The sequence below is a fragment of the Sinocyclocheilus anshuiensis genome, unplaced genomic scaffold (assembly GCF_001515605.1).
Source record: "Sinocyclocheilus anshuiensis isolate Anshui unplaced genomic scaffold, SAMN03320099.WGS_v1.1 scaffold2112, whole genome shotgun sequence".
In the NCBI taxonomy this organism is placed as follows: domain Eukaryota; kingdom Metazoa; phylum Chordata; class Actinopteri; order Cypriniformes; family Cyprinidae; genus Sinocyclocheilus; species Sinocyclocheilus anshuiensis.
This window is the reverse complement of record NW_015546167.1, coordinates 26094-44188: the sequence shown is the minus strand read 5'-3', so window position 1 is coordinate 44188 and position 18095 is coordinate 26094. Positions and strand designations below refer to the sequence as shown.

The window sequence follows — 18095 nt, the reverse complement described above, 5'->3', positions numbered from 1 at the left end:
CACACACACACACACACACACACACACACACTGAAAATGATATATATATATAATGTTTATGCATGACGTGGAGGCAAAGAACCACCCAACATGAAGCAGTGAGCCGTGCATTATCCCTTACATACTTTACTAACTCTAAAGTTGAATATATATGAATATATAGTGAATGTTGGTGATATTACACATTTGATTTGTCAGAATAAGACGGACTGATTCTTGAACCTGCATTCTCAGCTGTTTCTCGTGCGTCTGACCTTTCCAAATGTAATTTTTCTGCTTTGCTTATTGGTGTTGTGAATAAATGATGAAATGCATCCGAGACGCTAAACTCTGTTCATAGCGTTTCCGTCACGTTTGCTCCGTCTTTGCAGTTTGTCCCCTGTAATGCGTGCGTGCATTCTGTTTTTATCTGACTTCCTTCCATTTGCATTTAATCATTTAGCGAGCGTTCGGCTGTCAGGTCTGAACAGTCAAGGACGAGCTTCACAGAGGAACATGCAAACATCTGAGATGAACTTTCATTCTTCTGAAACATTCAGTGTCTGTCATTGAACAATACGGCGACGGGCCACCCGAGGCTGGGCATGTACTGTGCTAAAATCATGTTATGAAACAGCAGCAATATTCAGGTGAATTAATGAAGACGATGTTTGACGGATAGCTGCATTTATTAATCTGGTAACACTTGAAGCCTTTATATTTAATGCATTATAAAAGTATTTTAATGCATTTATTAATGCACCTTATAATGCATTCAGTTATCCCATAAATAATTGTTGGTGTAATGTATTATAAGACTTATCTATTTATTATTACATCTTCAGAATGTGCAATGCATTAAAACACATGACAAGCAACCAGATTTAACTGATTTAGGAATCTGCAAATATTATAATGCATTTTAACTTTGGTTACAATTATTTAAAGATATAATGCATTATAATATACATTTAAGAATTATGCATAACTTGAACTTAATGCATTATACTGTACTTAAAGGCTTGAAGTAAAGTGTTTTGTATAAACAATTTTGTAATCAGAATGACCTGTTCGTCCTGGGTCATCAAAACAACTCATTTTAATTTTAATTTGAATTTGAATTTTAATCTTCAGAGAAGAGCTTCCCGCTGCATGTAAAAGGGTTGAATTAAGAGTCTGAATGTGTTTTATAGCCTGGCGTCTGTTAAAGTCCTCTGGCCTTGAGACAAACAGCTTATTAGTGACTGTGTTGTTGATATCGGCGCGTCTTGTCTGTCTAGACTGTGTGTTTGCTTTGCTCAAATAATGTTGGTCTTTGATGGTCACTTCACATATTTGTCTTCAGATGTGAGGAGCAGTAAAACATTTTCAGACTCATTGAACGCTTTGTGAAAGCAGATTCTTCAGAAAGGTGATTTAGTGCTGGTTGACCAGCATAGTGATTCTGATAAAGATGGTTTAAGCAAATTGACCAAATTTACTGATTCTTATAAACTCAAAAATGAACAACAAAAGTTTTCCCAAATCTTGCTGGCCTTTTCAGCTGTTTTTATTTATTTATTTACAGATGAACAAACCAAAATAACTCATTAAATGGTAATTTCCCCCCCAAAAAATATAGCTATTCAAGTCATCTGGTGAAATTTCTGGTGAAATGTTGCAGAAAATCAAACTATCACAATATCAGTTTTTACCAATATCATGCAGCCATACTACTATTATTACATACTAATATAATACATATGATGCATGAAGCGGTTACATATATATCAACACTATGACAAACCTGAGAGATGTTATATGAGCGAGTGAGTGTTTTTCTGTGTGTGTGTGTCTCTGTGTCTCTGTGTGTGTGTGTGTGTGTGTGTGTCTGTGTGTCTGTGTCTGTGTCTGTGTGTCTCTGTGTCTCTGTGTGTGTGTGTGTGTGTGTGTGTCTGTGTGTCTGTGTCTGTGTCTGTGTGTCTCTGTGTCTCTGTGTGTGTGTGTGTGTGTGTGTGTCTGTGTGTCTGTGTCTGTGTCTGTGTGTCTCTGTGTCTCTGTGTGTGTGTGTGTGTGTGTGTGTCTGTGTGTCTGTGTCTGTGTCTGTGTGTCTCTGTGTCTCTGTGTGTGTGTGTGTGTGTGTGTGTCTGTGTGTCTGTGTCTGTGTGTGTCTCCAGACTGGAAAAGGGAAATTGAGCGCTGTCTGGATCTAATAGGTGGGAAAATGTTAAGTTCCAGAGAAATGGACTTCAGATTTAAGCGAGAATGGAAATTGATCCTATTAGTGTGTGTTGAGGCCTTGAACTCCATCCAGAGAGAGACAGAGACAGACGGAGAAAGATCTTCTGATTTCATTCACTGCTGCCCTTCAGAAGCGACTGAAGATATGCATGTTTTCCAGAAGATAAAATGACAGTTTACCTCCATCATCCTGTTTCCAGAAGCTTCCATTCTCTTGCTTATTCATGTTTGGATCATCAACACAGTTTGAAAAATATTAGTATAAAATATAGGCCTATATCATGTTTCAGTTGATAAAAAACGTGACTTGTGTTTTGGAAAATACAGTATTCTGGACTAACAAAACCAATTAATTTTTAAGATACTTTTTATTTTGTTAGTTATTTTGCAGATTCTACATGTACTGTACATTTACTGTATGCATTCAGCAGGTTCTTTCATCCAATGCGACTTACAAAAGAGGAACAGAAGCAGTTTGATTCTGTGTGTTTGATATGCATTGAGCAGATGTTGATCAGATGTCTGATGCTCGTCTTGGTTCTGCTGTATTAGATGGAGTCTTTCATCTGCTCTGATTGCTGCTTTGATCCTAGAGTGGCTTATAGGAGTCTCTCTCATGTTTCCAGACCCGCAGAAACGGGATCAAGGCTCTGATTCCAGTCCACGAGCCACACAATCAGAAACCAGCTTGTGTGCGTCTGTTTAAAGGGACGGTTCACTCAGTCTTCATTTACTCCACTCATGTCACTCCAAACCTCTGTGACTGACTTTGTGCATGAACACATTGAATCTTCACACGGCTCTTACAACAGTGACTCAATAAAGATGCTTAACTACATGTGCTCTTCTAACAATCATTATTTGACATCAGATGGATTTGGAATATAAAGCACAGAGCATATGAGTGAATATGGAAGGCCGTTTGCACCATAGAATGAAACAATATAAAAGGTAACTGTGATGAGATATCAACACAGAATTCTGATTTATTTATCTTTTCTCTCATAATTCCATGTTTATATCTGACAATTCTGCTTTTTTTCTACAGTTTTTACATTTTGCAATTCTGCTTTTTGTTTCCACCATGTAGTAAATTAGATAAAATGAGATAAAAACTCTAGATAGAGATATACACATTTTCCAATTGTGAGATATAAAATTCAGAATTGCAAGAAAAATTATAAAATTGTGAGATTTAAAATCAGAATTACATTTACATTTAGTCATTTAGCAGATGCTTTTATCCTAAATGAGGACAATAGAAGCAATCAAAATCAACAAAAGAGCAATAAAATGCAAGTGCTATGACAAGTCTTGGTTAGCCCAACTAATTAATTAATTGTAAGAAAAATTCTAAAATTGTGAGATATAAATTCAGTAATATAAATGTAATATAAATGAAATTTTGTCCTTTTTTGGATCTTCACAATTGTGGTTGCTATGAACTGCTGTATTGTTGCATCTTCTTGTGTTTCACAGTCAAATAATGTAATAAATCAAATAATGTATCAGTTTGGAATGACACGAGGTTGAGTAAATGATGACAATGTTTAGTTTTGGTTTATGTAAATATAACATGAATATACATGACGTGTTTAGGGCAGATCTGATGTGGTTTCAGATGTTGTTGGGAAGGTCTTGTGTTGTGTGTCGGTGTACGCTGCTGTATTGAGAATGTTTCTTACAAACTATCGTGTGTTTTTGACATTCTGCTTGCGTGAATGCTTGGTGTTTTTCATTGCATCATTATGGTGTTGTCAGTGTTGGGGGTGACGCAGTACAAGTAACACAAGTTACATAATCAGATTACTTTGTTCAAGTAACTAGTAAAGTAACGCATTGCTTTTTAATTTAAAAAGGAAATATCTGAGTTACTTTTTCAAATAAGTAACCCCAGTTACTTTTGTTTCCATGTATTGAGTGACAGCTCTGGTGTTGCCGTGGTGACAGAAATCAGGAGTAAGTGCAGAGCGTTGTGTGTGAACATGATCTTACTGTAGCTCTAGACTAAATATGAACATGTTTACTCATCTCACTGCACAAAAACAGATTCAGTGTTCCTCAAAATCAATAAAAACAGTCAAATGCAAACTCAGAATATTATGCAAACCTACAATAATTAAATATGTTCAATAAGACTAATATTATGTATTTAATCACATTTTATTAACCGATGTCTTTGCTGCTGGCCTTCGATGATCCAATTTAACCATACTAAGAAGACATTTGTGTTTCAATTTTGTTATTGCTGATTAGTGTTGAACTTTCTTCTCCTGTGTCATATTCTTTATGCGATTTGTTTGAGCTACAGACGTGAATTTACATTTCCTTCAGCCTGAGGCGTATTCATTTCACTTTTGTGAAAGGGCTTTTACATTTGTAAAAGAAGAACTTTTTTATATTAAAAACAAACAAGCAAGCCCTGCCCAGATTTAAAAAGTAACTAAAAAATAACAAAACGCATTACTTTCCATAAAAAGTAACTAACTTTTTTTTAACATAATTAGTTATTTTTAAGGAGTAACGCAATATTGTAATGCATTACTTTTAACAGTAACTTCCCCCAACACTGGGTGTTGTTGTCTCTCTCTCTCAGAGCCCATGCATGACCCGCAGCAGCTGAAGGTGGTGGACATCAAGGCTCGTCAGGTGACGCTTCGCTGGGAGCCGCTGGGCTACAACGTGACACGCTGCCACAACTACAGCCTGACGGTGCAGTACCGCGCCAGAGGAGGAGGCAAGGAGGAGAGCAGGGAGGAGGCGGCACACGGCAGCCAGCACACCATCCACAACCTCTCGCCCTTCACCAACCTCAGCGTCAGGATGCTGCTGCGCAACCGTGAGGGAGTCAAAGAGAGCCCCGAGATCCACGTCCAGACCGATGAAGACGGTGAGACAGAGAGAGAGCGGAATCTATCCATCCATCCATCCTCTATATCCATCCATCCATCTTTCTATCCATCCATCCATCCTCTATATCTATCCATCTATCCATCTTTTTATCCATCCATCCATCCTCTATATCTATCTATCAATCCATCTATCCATCCATCCATCCATCCATCCTCTATATCTATCCATCCATCCATCCTCTATAGCTATCCATCTATCCATCCATCCATCCATCCAGATAGGGTTGTTGTAATATACTTATTTGGTTAATATTAACAATTAAAAACAAAACATTTTCGTAACTTGAATATTAATGGAAATAAAATAAAATATACTTTTCATTTCAGCTAGTTCAACATTTCTCATTTTAATATAGTTTAACATGATGTACTAAAATAACTAAAACTGTACAGTTAATAAACACTATATACACTATTTATTATTAAAGGGGTCATATGATGCTATTTTAAAGATCATTATTTTGTGTATTTGGTGTAACAGAATATGTTGACATGCTTTAATGTTCAAAAAACACATTATTTTTCAAATACTGTACATTATTGTAGGTCCTCTATGCCCCGCCTCTCTCAAACGCTTCGTTTTCTACAAAGTCCCGCCTTCCGACAAGCGCAGTCTGCTCTGATTGGCCAGCTGATCCAGTGCATTGTGATTGGCCGAACACCGCAAGCACTCGTCGGAAATGTAACGCCCCTTACCATAATCGCAAGCTTCATCTTTCAAAATAAATGTAAAGACAGTAAATAATGCCATTAGTTTTACCATCAGTTCAAGCCCGAAAGGGGAACAGAGTCGTGTGACAGACACAGTGATGAAGCTGGTATGTGTTTGCAGCACACAAGCCTTAAGAAAGCTGACTCCACTGTGAGTGACACTGTCTCTCTTTTACGTACACACACAACGCAATACTCTACACGGCGCAAAACTCCGCATTTGAACAGTCAATAGCAAATACTTAAACTATTAAGAAAACAAACTTACAGTAGCTGATTCAGAATAAGCACCAGATTGTCATAGTCAATTCAAATTGGCCCATTTGTTTTTTAGAAATAGCCTTTGCACAGCCAGTCTTGTAGGCTACATTCCGGTTCACAAAACTGTCATCCATAAAATGCGTTGCACAAATTCGAACATCTGGGTTGTGCTGTTCTGTTGTAAATAAATCTTAACCAATGATTCCTAATTGCATCTACTTTCGGAAGGCCAAATAAAGTGATTTTGCTTTCGCACTGAAACACACAGCGTCTCCCTGACATGCTGCTTCAACACTACTGCTGTTCCTGAAACCACGCCTTCTTTCTTTGCGTGCACATTTGGGTGCATTATGCAAATATTTCCACATCATGACGAAGACATGTGGGGGCGTGTTAGAACGAGCCGTTTTAGCACGGTCTGGATCAGCCTTCTCTTTTAGATAAATCCTTTTGTGGGAGACTTTGAGCTGTGTAATTCTGCAGATCTTATACTTGCACAAACAGCTACATAACACACTAAAGAAAAGGAAAAATAGAAATCGCATCATATGACCCCTTTAAAAAAGAAAAAACTAAAAATGACAAAAACATGCAACGAAATTAAAAACTTGAAGGAAAATTAAAATGGAACATATCTTCTTATTAAAAACATGAAATAAAATTCATAAAAAATATATAGGCTAAACGTTTTTTTTATTTACTAAAAATAACAAAAACAACAAAGGTCAAAATTAATATATATTTACATTTTTTATAATAAATTGTATAATTGTTTTTTTTGTGTGTGTGTGTGTGTGTGTGCTTGTGTGCCTGTGTGCCTGTGTGCGTGTGCGTGTGTGTAAAATATGACCAAGACTCAATATGACTCTTGTTCTTTAGATGAGCGTCTTTGTCCCAAAAACCACTGATCTGAAGAACTTCTGAAACATCGTGATTTTATTTTATTGGATTTATTAATCACAAAGAACCATAAAGTACCTCAATAACCTGAAACAGACAGGAAAGCTTCTTGATCAGAACAGGCTTCTCTGCTAAATCTGAAGAGCGTTAAGTCGATCAGATGAGCGCTGTAATGTGTCTAAGAGCCCATTACATCAGTGAATGAGCTGCTGGATCGCTCTCATCTTATTCCACATACTCCTTCTTCCAGTGCGGTGAAGCGCTGACATTTAGCTTGAATGTCTAATTACGTCCCCCATTAGCAGAGCTCTTCGGATGGAATAAACATGAAGTTTTTGTTTCCAGAGATCGGCAACCTTTATAAATAAGTAGATACCTGGGCCACGTCTCAACTGGATGTTAAACACACACACACACACACACACTCTTTTGTTCTGCTCAGAGTCACATCGAGTGAATAACGCTCCTGTGAAAGGATGAAACCATAAACAAATCAGAAATAATCTCTGGCGCTCACAGACGTGTTTGGAGGAGGAGAACGTGAGCATCTGAGGGGATTGTGTGCATTTCTGTGGATGTATGCATTCAAAACCATAATTTGTTCTCATTTTAGTAATAAAACACCTTCACTTATTAATACCAAGTAACAGCATGTAACTTTTCAACATGAACCGCTCACTTCTTAGCTACCAGACATTCATTTAACGTTTGTTAAATCTAACAAAACAAAACAGCTACGGAGGATGTCGTATGCATATGAAGAGCTGCTGCTGTTGCTGTGTTTTGATGGTTTGTGATGTCACTTCCTGTCAGTGCCGGGGGAAGTTCCTCTGGATTCGATCCAGGCCAGTGTTTACGAGGACAAGATCCTGCTGAAGTGGAGAGAACCGGCGCAGACCTTCGGAATCATCACTCAGTATGAGGTGAACACACACGCACACACACAGCCAGCCTAGCAACCCCCTAGTAACCACACAAATGCCCTAACAACCCCCTAGTAACCACACAAATGCCCTAGCAACCTCCTAGTAACCACCGAGAAAACTCTGAAAACTCTGAAAACTCAAAACAATGCACATAAATTGCCCGGCAACCACCTAGCAACCTTATAGTAACAACAAAAAATAATAATCCCATATCGACCACCCAGAACACCTTAGCAACAACCTTAAAATTTAACTGCTCTAGCAACCATCTAGCAACCACAATACTCTAGTAACCTCAGAGTAACCACACAAAGTGCCCAACAACCACTTAAGAATCTCAGCTGCCTAGAATACCCTGGCAACCTTTTACTAACCACACAAAATGCTCTAGTAACCACCTGGCAACCTACTAGTAACCACCCAGAACACCCTGGCAACCTCCTTACAACCATTCAGAATGCCCAGAAACCACCTAGCAATCTCATAGTAAGCACCTAGAACACCCTAGTAACCTCAAATCACACAAAATGCCCTAGCAAACCCCTAGTAACCACACAAAAGGCCCTAGCAACACCCTGGCAACCACCAACGACACCTTAGCATAGCAGTTTTGAGTTTTGCACAAGCAAACATTTCAGACATCGGAAACATTTTTTTTCAGAGTTGTTTCATTTACATTTACATTTACATTTAGTCATTTAGCAGACGCTTTTATCCAAAGCGACTTACAATTGGGGGATACATAAAGCGATTCTTCTTAAAGAGGCAAACAGACACAGGAAGTGGTTGTAATACCAAGTTCTTAGACATTGTTCAAATAAGTACAAGCTAGAAAGAGAAGGAATAAATAAAGAGAGAGATTTTTTTTTTATTTATTTTTTTTTTTTTTTTATGATGAAGTCAAGTAGCTTCGAAAGAGATGGGTTTTCAGCTGTCGCTTGAAAATTGTCAGGGATTCAGCATTCCGGATAGGGGTGGGAAGATCGTTCCACCAGCCAGGAGTGGTGAACGAGAATGTTCTGGAAAGTGATTTTGAGCGTGTCTGGAGCGCTGTTGATCTTGTTGTGGAAGTATGAAGATTTGGCAGTATGGACTTCAGCAGAGAAAGTTTCAGAGGTTCAGGATTCAGCTTGAGGAATTCTTCACGGTTTTGAATATCTTGACTTCGACAGATTATCTAATAGTTAATAGTTACTTGAGACAAAGACTGGAAACTAGTAGATCCATCAATCCAGAAAAAAACAAGAACTATCAAAGTCCAGCTCCTCTGAAAATCTCAATATCAAAGGTCGCAAATCAAAGTGTTTCGAGTACGATGCTTCATTAATGCCGCATAATGAACAAACCCTTCCAAATATAAGGAGAAGACACTTTGCCTTTCAGATTCCTACCCTGATCCGTCAGAATCACAGACGTTATTATTGATTTATTTATTTATTTATGGTAGGCTGATAATTGGAAAGGGCCTTGAAGCATTTCAGATATAATAGAGTCTAATTTGGTGGAACTCAAAGCACTTCTTGAATCATTTGTTTGGCGACACTGAAATTAATTTGTGTGATTCTAACATGAACGCTGATGTTTGTGTTGTTCTCGTTCCCGCAGATCTCGTATAAAGCCGTCAGCTCCTTCGACCCGGTGCTGGATCTCTCTAACCAGAGCGGGAAGGTGGTTAAACTGGGGAATGAAACCAGCCACGTGTTTCTGGGTCTCTACCCCGGCTCCACGTACTCCTTCACCATCAGAGCCAGCACCGCCAAGGGCTTCGGACCGCCCGCCATCACCCAGGCCACCACCAAGATCTCAGGTGTGTGTCTGCAGCAGATGCTTTAATCTGGAATAGCATAGAAGACTATGAAGTAACTCAATGGACATGCAGATGGCAACCTCCTAGTAACTGGCCAGAACGCCCTAGGAACAACCTAATTGCCCTAGCAGCCCCATAGTTACCACCCAGAATACTCTAGCCCAGCAAATACTTAAGAATGTCTTAGTGATCACATAAAATACCCTGGAAATCACCTGGCAACCTCCTAGTAACAACACAGAATGCCCTAGGAACAACCTAACTGCCTTAGCAACCCCTTGGTAACCACCCAGAACACTCTAGCCAGCAACCAGTTAGGAACCTCTCACTAACCACATAAAATACCCTAGCAACCACCTGGAAACCTCCTAGTAACCACCCAGATTGCCATAGGAACAACCTAATTGCCCTACCAACCCCATAGTAACCACCTAGAACACTATAGCCCAGCAACAACTTAGGAACATCTTAGTAATCACATAAAATGACCTAGCAACCACCTGGCAACCTACTAGTAACCACCCAGAACATCCTAGGAACAACTTAATTGCCCTAGCAACCCCCTAGTTACCACCCAGAACACGCTAGCCCAGCAAATACTTACTAACCTCATAGTAACTGCTCAGAACACTATAGAAACTTCTTAGTAACCACACAAAATGCCCTAGCAACAACCTGGCAACCTCCTAGTAACCACCCAGAACATCCTAGCAACCTCCTAGTGACCACAAATGCACTAGCAACCTCCTAGTAACCACCTAGAACACCTTAGAAACCAACTAGCTGCCCTAGCAACCATCTAGCATACTCCTTGTGACCATCCAGAACACTCTAGCCCAGCAATCACTTTGTAACCACACAAAATACCCTAGCAAAGATCTGGACACCTCCTAGTAACCACCCAGAACACCCTAGCGAACTCTTAGTTATTATAAATGCCCTAGCAACCTCTTAGTTATCATAAATGCCCTAGCAACCTCCTAGTAACCATCCAGAACACTCTAGCTCAGCAACCACTTGGTAACCACACAAAATACCCTATCGATGATCTGGTAACCTCCTAGTAACCACCCAGAACACCCTAGCGAACTCTTAGTTATTATAAATGCCCTAGCAACCTCCTAGTAACCATCCAGAACATTCTAGCGCCGAGCAAACACTTAGTAACCTCATTGTAACTGCTCAGAACATTCTAGCAACTTCTTAGTAACCACACAAAATGCCCTAGCAACCACCTGGCAACCTCCTAGTAACCACCCAGAACACCCTAAGAACCAACTAACTGCCCTAGCAACCATCTAGCAACCTCCTAGTGACCATCCAGAACACTTCAGCCCAGAAACCACTTAGTAACCTCATAGTAACCACACAAAATGTCCTAGCAACCACCTGGCGACCTCCTAGTAACCACCCAGAACACCCTAGCAACCTCCTAGTGACAAAACATGCACTAGTAACCTCCTAGTAACCATCCACAACACTCTAGCCCAGCAACCACTTAGTAACCACACAATATACCCTAGCAACGACCTGGCAACCTCCTAGTAAATGATCTCCTAGTAAAATAAACATTTTTTTTACAACTATTTGAACTTTTATGATGCAAGAACACTCCAGAAACATAATATACAGATCCGAAAATGCGATTCATAGCCTCCAAATTATACTGTACATAAATATGTGAATGTACACTGGTTTATTGACTTACATTTGTGCACTTGTGTGATGACTGTAGTGATTGAGCTGCTGTTTTAAAGCTTCCTGGTGTGAAGTTCTTCCCGTCTTGACTGTTGTAACGTCTTTTTTTCTTCTTTGTATCAATGCAATTTATCACGTTTACAATTAGTGCAAAATGCTGCAGCCAGATTACTGACACGAACCAAGTTACTTCATCATATTACACCTGTTTTAGCTTCTTTACATTGGTTACCTGTTTATGATAGGATCGATTTTAAGATTTTATTATTGACATGTAAAGCCTTAAACGGCTTGGCACCCATGTATTTAGCTGAGCTTCTGAGACAGGGAAGATGTCTTAGATCTTCTTTTAAAGAATTGCCGGCAGTTCCAAGAACTAGATATAAAACTAAAGGAGATAGAGCATTTGCAGTGAGGGCCCCAAAACTATGGAATATTTTGCCCGAGGATATTAGAGCATCTGAATGTACTTGTACTTGTATTTGTACTTGTATAGATGTGCTTTTAGTATTTTGTGCATTTTGGGTTAGATCTTTTTTGCTTTTTCATATATTGTGTATAGCTCTTCATGAATGTGTTTTTATACTGTGTAAAGCACTTTGTACATTGTAGTTTTAAAAGTGCAATATAAATCAAATTTTACTTGCCTGCTTACTTACTTTGCAGCTCCGTCGATGCCGGCGTACGATCAGGAGACTCCTCTGAACCAGACGGATAGCACGGTGACGGTGGTGCTTAAACCGGCTCAGAGCCGAGGCGCTCCTGTCAGGTACGATTAGTTTAGTTTGAACTAAACTCCGTTCAGTTTCTCTGGCTGTTTTTATCATTTTTTCCTCCTGTATTGTTTGTGGATTCCTCTGAGTGAGCATTGTTCTTTGAAGCGGAGAACAGTGTGTGTGAGTCTTCAGAGCCTCATCCCTGAACCGCTTTCATGTGTTTCTGACTGTGTCACCGCGGCCCCTGACTGTCCCTGCGCTCGCAACCGAGCCTCCGAACACAATCACCGGCTCTCATTAATAAACGCTGCACGTCACTCGTGTCCAGCTCATATTTCAGCCCAAATCAATAGAAAAATAAGATATTATATATTTTTCATTCAGTAAATTAAAATGTATATTATGATATTTTAGCTAATTTAAACAGTTCCGTAACCACAGATGTCCCTAATATTTGATGTATATATTTGGAAATATCTGCAGCACGCCATTATGCACCACTCTTTTTATTATATGGATGACAAGAAATTAAAAAGTAAAATTGTTAAGCTGGTCTGTCTGTTAATGCCACACTTCAAGATGATTGGCATGGCAAATAAAATCCAGTTTTAACAACGAAAGACTTCAGAATGAGATGTGAGTTGCTAAACATTTAATTTTTGACAACTGTTTTATGATAGAAATGCGACTGAGAGAAATAACCAGTGATGCAAACTACTCAGTATTTTATTTTATTTTATTTTATTTTATTTTATTTTATTTTATTTTATTTTATTTTATTTTATTTTATTTTATTTTATTTTATTTTATTTTATTTTATTTTATTTTATTTTATTTTATTTTATTTTATTTTATTTTATTTTATTTTATTTTATTTTATTTTATTTTATTTTATTTTATTTTATTTTATTTTATTTTATTTTATTTTATTTTATTTTATTTTATTTTATTTTATTTTATTTTATTTTATTTTATTTTATTTTATTTTATTTTATTTTATTTTATTTTGCTGTTTTGGATATACATCTTATCATTTACATCATCATGTAATTCATTACTGAATGTGACAAAAGAAGAAACATTAATGGAGCCATTTTTGGGATTTTAGACATAAGATTTACAGTGAGTTTGTACATATTTTAAAAGAAAAATATTATTTGCAAATATTTTTGAGTTTACTCTCCAGTTTACAGTAAATTCTAGTTCTTTTACAGTTCTTCTTCCTGTTTCTCTTTAAACCCTTTGATTATTTTGGAACACCTTACAACAAGTTCTCTTTTTTAACATTAGATAATAACAAAAACTTTAACAGCATGTTATGCTGTTTTATGCATTTTTATGTTAAAAATGTTCATGTTCACAGTGTATTAACTAATGTTAAAAGATTAATAAATGCTAAGTATTGTTCATTCTTAGTTCATGTTATTTAATGTTAACCAATGAAAATGAATAATGTATATGATGGAATGTGAGCTGGACATGTTTTTGATGTTTTTTAGGGTTCAGTCGCTCTAATATTCCAATCTTTTATTTTTGTCTGTGTTTGTGAAGGTTTGTGTCTCTGTGTGTCTCACAATCACAGACAAACATCATTATTTACTGCTGCATGTTCAGCATGTTTAATAAGAAGCGGATAAAACTGTAACATCTTCAGCATAAGAATATTATATTATACTGTAAAGCGCTGCTTTAATATTGGATATCCCGGGACTGACGCTCGACTGTACGCCGCAGAAATAACCGCAGTAAATTACAGTCATGTTTACCGCAGTAATCTCTGCTGGATTACACCGCCAGATCCATCATTTAATCTGATCTGATCATGAGTGTGTGTGTGTGTGTGTGTGTGTGTGTGTGTGTGTGTGTGTGTGTGTGTGTGTGTGTGTGTGAGTGTGTTGTTTGTAGTTTGTCTCATGTCATATAAATGTCCTCTCATCCGTCATCTTTGTGTGTTTGATGGAGCTGAATATATCTAAATGTAAAGATCTTTACTGTCCCTTTAAAGTGAACACTGATGTGATTTTAGGATGTTTGGGAGGATCTTTAATTTTGACTAAACTAAGAGTGCTTTAAAGGGTCACTCTGAACAAAGAGCATCTGAGATCAGACTTGATCCCAATAACAATGTGTACAGAAAGCGGGGATTAATACTGTTATAAAATTAATTTGGATCATTCAGAAACGATCTCAAACAGCTGTAGTGTGTTTTTATGTCTCTAGTGGAAACACTCGGTTTAATAATCCTCATTCTTCACGTCACAGATTAATTCATGGATGTCGAGCATTATCACCAGTAGAAGACAAACGCGGCGTTTCTGTGAGGATTACAGACAGAAAATGCTCCTAATGTTGCTCTTTGTTTGCGGGCGAGTAATCAAAGCCTGTGATTAGCTACAGGAGACACCAGAGCAGATGTTTGCCATCGATACCAGCCTGAAGAAACACATCACAAACACAACCAAAGACATGAAACACAGTCCTGATGAGAGATGCCACCAAGAGTTACACAATATCACAGTTGATGGAAGATTTTTTTGTGAAATTAGCAATCAGAAACATAAATCCTCCCCCACACACATATTTGCTTAAACTCCCAATTGGCTGTGACATGTAATCTCTGTGTATGTGTGTGTGTGTGTGTGATGTGAACACTCGTGTCCGGAGGGGAAGCGTGTGGCGCAGACTTTGAGAGGATTACTGATCCGTCATGCACTGATTGAAACGCTTCAAGATTCCAGCACTACAACAACTCAGAGAAACATCCTGCCTTATCAGTTACACCGTACAACACCCTACAGCCGTCAGACACACACACACACGTGTAATTAGAATGATTTCTGAAGGATTATGTGACATTGAAGACTGAAATAATGATGCTGAAATTTCAGCTCTGATCACAGAAATAAATTACATTTTAACCGATATTCACATAGAAAACAGCTATTTTACATTGTAATAATACATCACACTTTTTACTGTAATTTTCTTCAAATAAACGCAACTTCTTTCAGAAACAGTCAAAAAATCGTAATGTGTACTTATATACATTATTGATTTCTTCATACTTATATATCATTCTTGATTCCATCCATCCGCGTCTGTATTCTGAATCTGTCAGTCTGGATCTGGCTCCGCTCCAAACCCTAGTGAGTCGACTACATAAGCAGCATGTTAAAGCGTCAAAGACACTGTTCTAGAAAGCATAATTATTTTGCATTATTTTATTTCATTATTTCATATCTAACAACGATAATATTACACTGCAAAAAATATATCTTAAAAGTTTTTTAATTAGCCTTTTTGCCTTGTTTTCCAGATAAAATGCCAAAAAATCATTGAAACAGGATGCAGCTGCATTAGAAGCAACACTTTATGTATTTTGTCTTTAATGTGTCTGTATTTTGTCTCACTGCACTTGAAATTTTTCTTTTTTTCACTTATTTGTACTTGAAAAAAAAAATAAAAAATCTGCCAGTGCAGTTAGACAAAATACAGACACATTAAAGACAAAATACATAAAGTGTTGCTAATTATGCTTTCTAGAACAGTGTCTTTGACGCCTTAACATGCTGCTTATGTAGTCGACTCACTAGGGTTTGGAGCGGAGCTTGCTTAGAAGGTTTCATTTTTGTGCTGTCTAGTTAGTAGACAACAGATCAGCTCACTATTTCAGTTTCAGTTTTTGAATCAGATTTATATTTTCCATTTTTTATATATCTCTATTAATTTATTTCAGTTTTTAACACGTTAAACTACATGAAAGAATTGATTCCAAGGCAACTAAATTAAGTTAATAATATTCAATATTAATAAACTAAGTATTAAGTGAACTTTTTACATCTTCTATTTTATTTCAGCTAACATTCATTTTATTTCAAGTAAACGGTTTCAGTTTATGATTTCAGGTTTTGTTCAATTTATGGATTTAATTTTAGTTATTTCGGTTCTTACAGATATCATATACATAAGAAATAAACAGCTAAAACCAGTCGGAACTGCCCTGAACCATGTATATTTCATCTTCTATATATATAATTTTGGTTATTATTTGTTTTATTTCAAGTAATGAATATGTTGTTTATTTCTAATCGTTATTTAGTTTAGATTTTTTTTGTTTTTTATTCTAATATTAATATTTTAATTTATTGTATTTCTGCTTTAATTTAACAGAAATGTCTTTAATAGTTTTAGTTATCAAGTTTCAGTAATTTCAAATCATAAATGATCATATAATGTTTATATTGAGCTCCAGATGACGGCTGACTGTTGAGAAAGGTTTGATTTTTCATGACTGTGAGATGCTGCTGTGTTTGTCCGCTGGTTCTCTGAAGTGATTTAGTTTAACGGTGATGTAATGAGCGTCGGCGTCTCTGATCACGTGTGTCTCGTCAGATCAAAGCACATCTGTCGCGCTCCACGCCGGCCATCTTTGACGCGCAGATCCTCCATTGCCGTCGGCGATCTGCGTTTGGGCCCGGGGCTGAGCGAGGCGGCCCCGCTCCTCCCACACACATCAGCACTGACAGAGCAACGGCCTGTCAATCACACACACACACACACACACACGCACACATAGACGGAGAAGCTTCAGTTCTTCTCTCAGAAATCAAGTTGAACTAATGCAGAATAATACGTTTCCACAGTAACAGAAGCAGGAGGAACATTATGGGTTCAGATGTGAACTATGTGAAATACACACACACACACGCACACACACACACACCACACCTCACACACACACACAAACAAAACACACACATGCACACACACACACACACATTCACTCACACACACACACACACACACTGTCTGTGCGTATTCAGGTTTAAGTCCCCACCAGAATAGAAAAACACATCTCTCACACTCACACACACACGCACATTCACACAGACACGTTTGTTTCTGTGAATTGTGGGTATTTTCCATAGACTTCTATTAATTTTATACTGACCAAACGATATTTTCTATCCCCTAACCCTAAACCTACCCCTTACAGAAAACCTGTTTGCATTCTTACACTTTCAGATAAACATAATTTATTATTTTTAATCATTTTTTTCCCTCGTGGGGACCGCAGGCTGTCAAAGACCCCACAATGTCAAAAAGGTTTTACTATCCTTGTGGGGACATAATTTATTCAACAATTCTTCTCCCCGAGTTACCGTCTTACACCATTTTGGAGAGTACCGCAGAACGTAATCAACATAATCGCGCGCATGCTGAATGTAAACAACGCTGATTACATTCTGGGGTACTCTCCAAAATGGTGTAAGACGGTAACTCGGGGAGAAGAATTGTTGAATAAATTGTTATTATTGTTTTCTTTGTGCACAAAAAGTTTTCTCGTAGCTTCGTAAAATTACGGTTGAGCCACTGATGTCGCATGGACTAATTTAGCGATGTTGTTACTGTGTTTCTGGACCTGGGAACATTGCAGTTGCATTGCTGTCTACGGAGGGTCAGAGAGCTCTCAGATTAAAAAACAAATATCTTAATTTGTGTTCTGAAGATGAACGAAGGTCTTACGGGTTTGGAACGACGTGAGGGTGAGTAATTAATGACAGATTTTTTGGGTGAACTAACCCTTTAAATTATTAAGACAGTTTTACTGAAGTCTGATTGAGTGATTTCATGAAGCAGTGAGAGATTTCGAGAGGTTCATTCATGTTTATTTTGTGTTATAATTAGTAGTAAAGAGGAAGAGATAATGGTGTTCACTCGTGCTCCGCTGCTTGAACTGAGGCGTCTATGGTGCTTTCACACCTGTAGATCGATTGCTTTGTTCCGAAACAGGGATTAAAATTATTACATTATTGCTTTTTATTCTTGGAGCGGTTTGCTTTCACACGGCAAAGTTTCTAAACAAACCAAATTTGTTAACACAAGTCACGCGCGAGTAAACTGTTCTCTCATTGGTCAAAGTTCCACGGTTTATTTTCCGGGATTCCACTGAGCTGTCACGCAT

The 18095-nt window shown here is 37.8% G+C and overlaps 1 protein-coding gene across 1 annotated transcript in view; it reads left to right on the top strand.

Moving 5' to 3' along the window:
* Positions 1 to 18095, top strand: part of LOC107701376 (receptor-type tyrosine-protein phosphatase mu-like) — a gene marked incomplete at its 5' end in the record, with an annotated part of 59192 nt that overhangs the window by 20027 nt on the left and 21070 nt on the right. Inside the window, 4 exons of the mRNA XM_016503374.1 lie at positions 4796 to 5089; positions 7797 to 7906; positions 9515 to 9716; positions 12081 to 12178. Of these exons, the coding sequence (XP_016358860.1) occupies positions 4796 to 5089; positions 7797 to 7906; positions 9515 to 9716; positions 12081 to 12178 (704 nt within the window). The remainder of the gene's footprint in view (positions 1 to 4795; positions 5090 to 7796; positions 7907 to 9514; positions 9717 to 12080; positions 12179 to 18095) is intronic.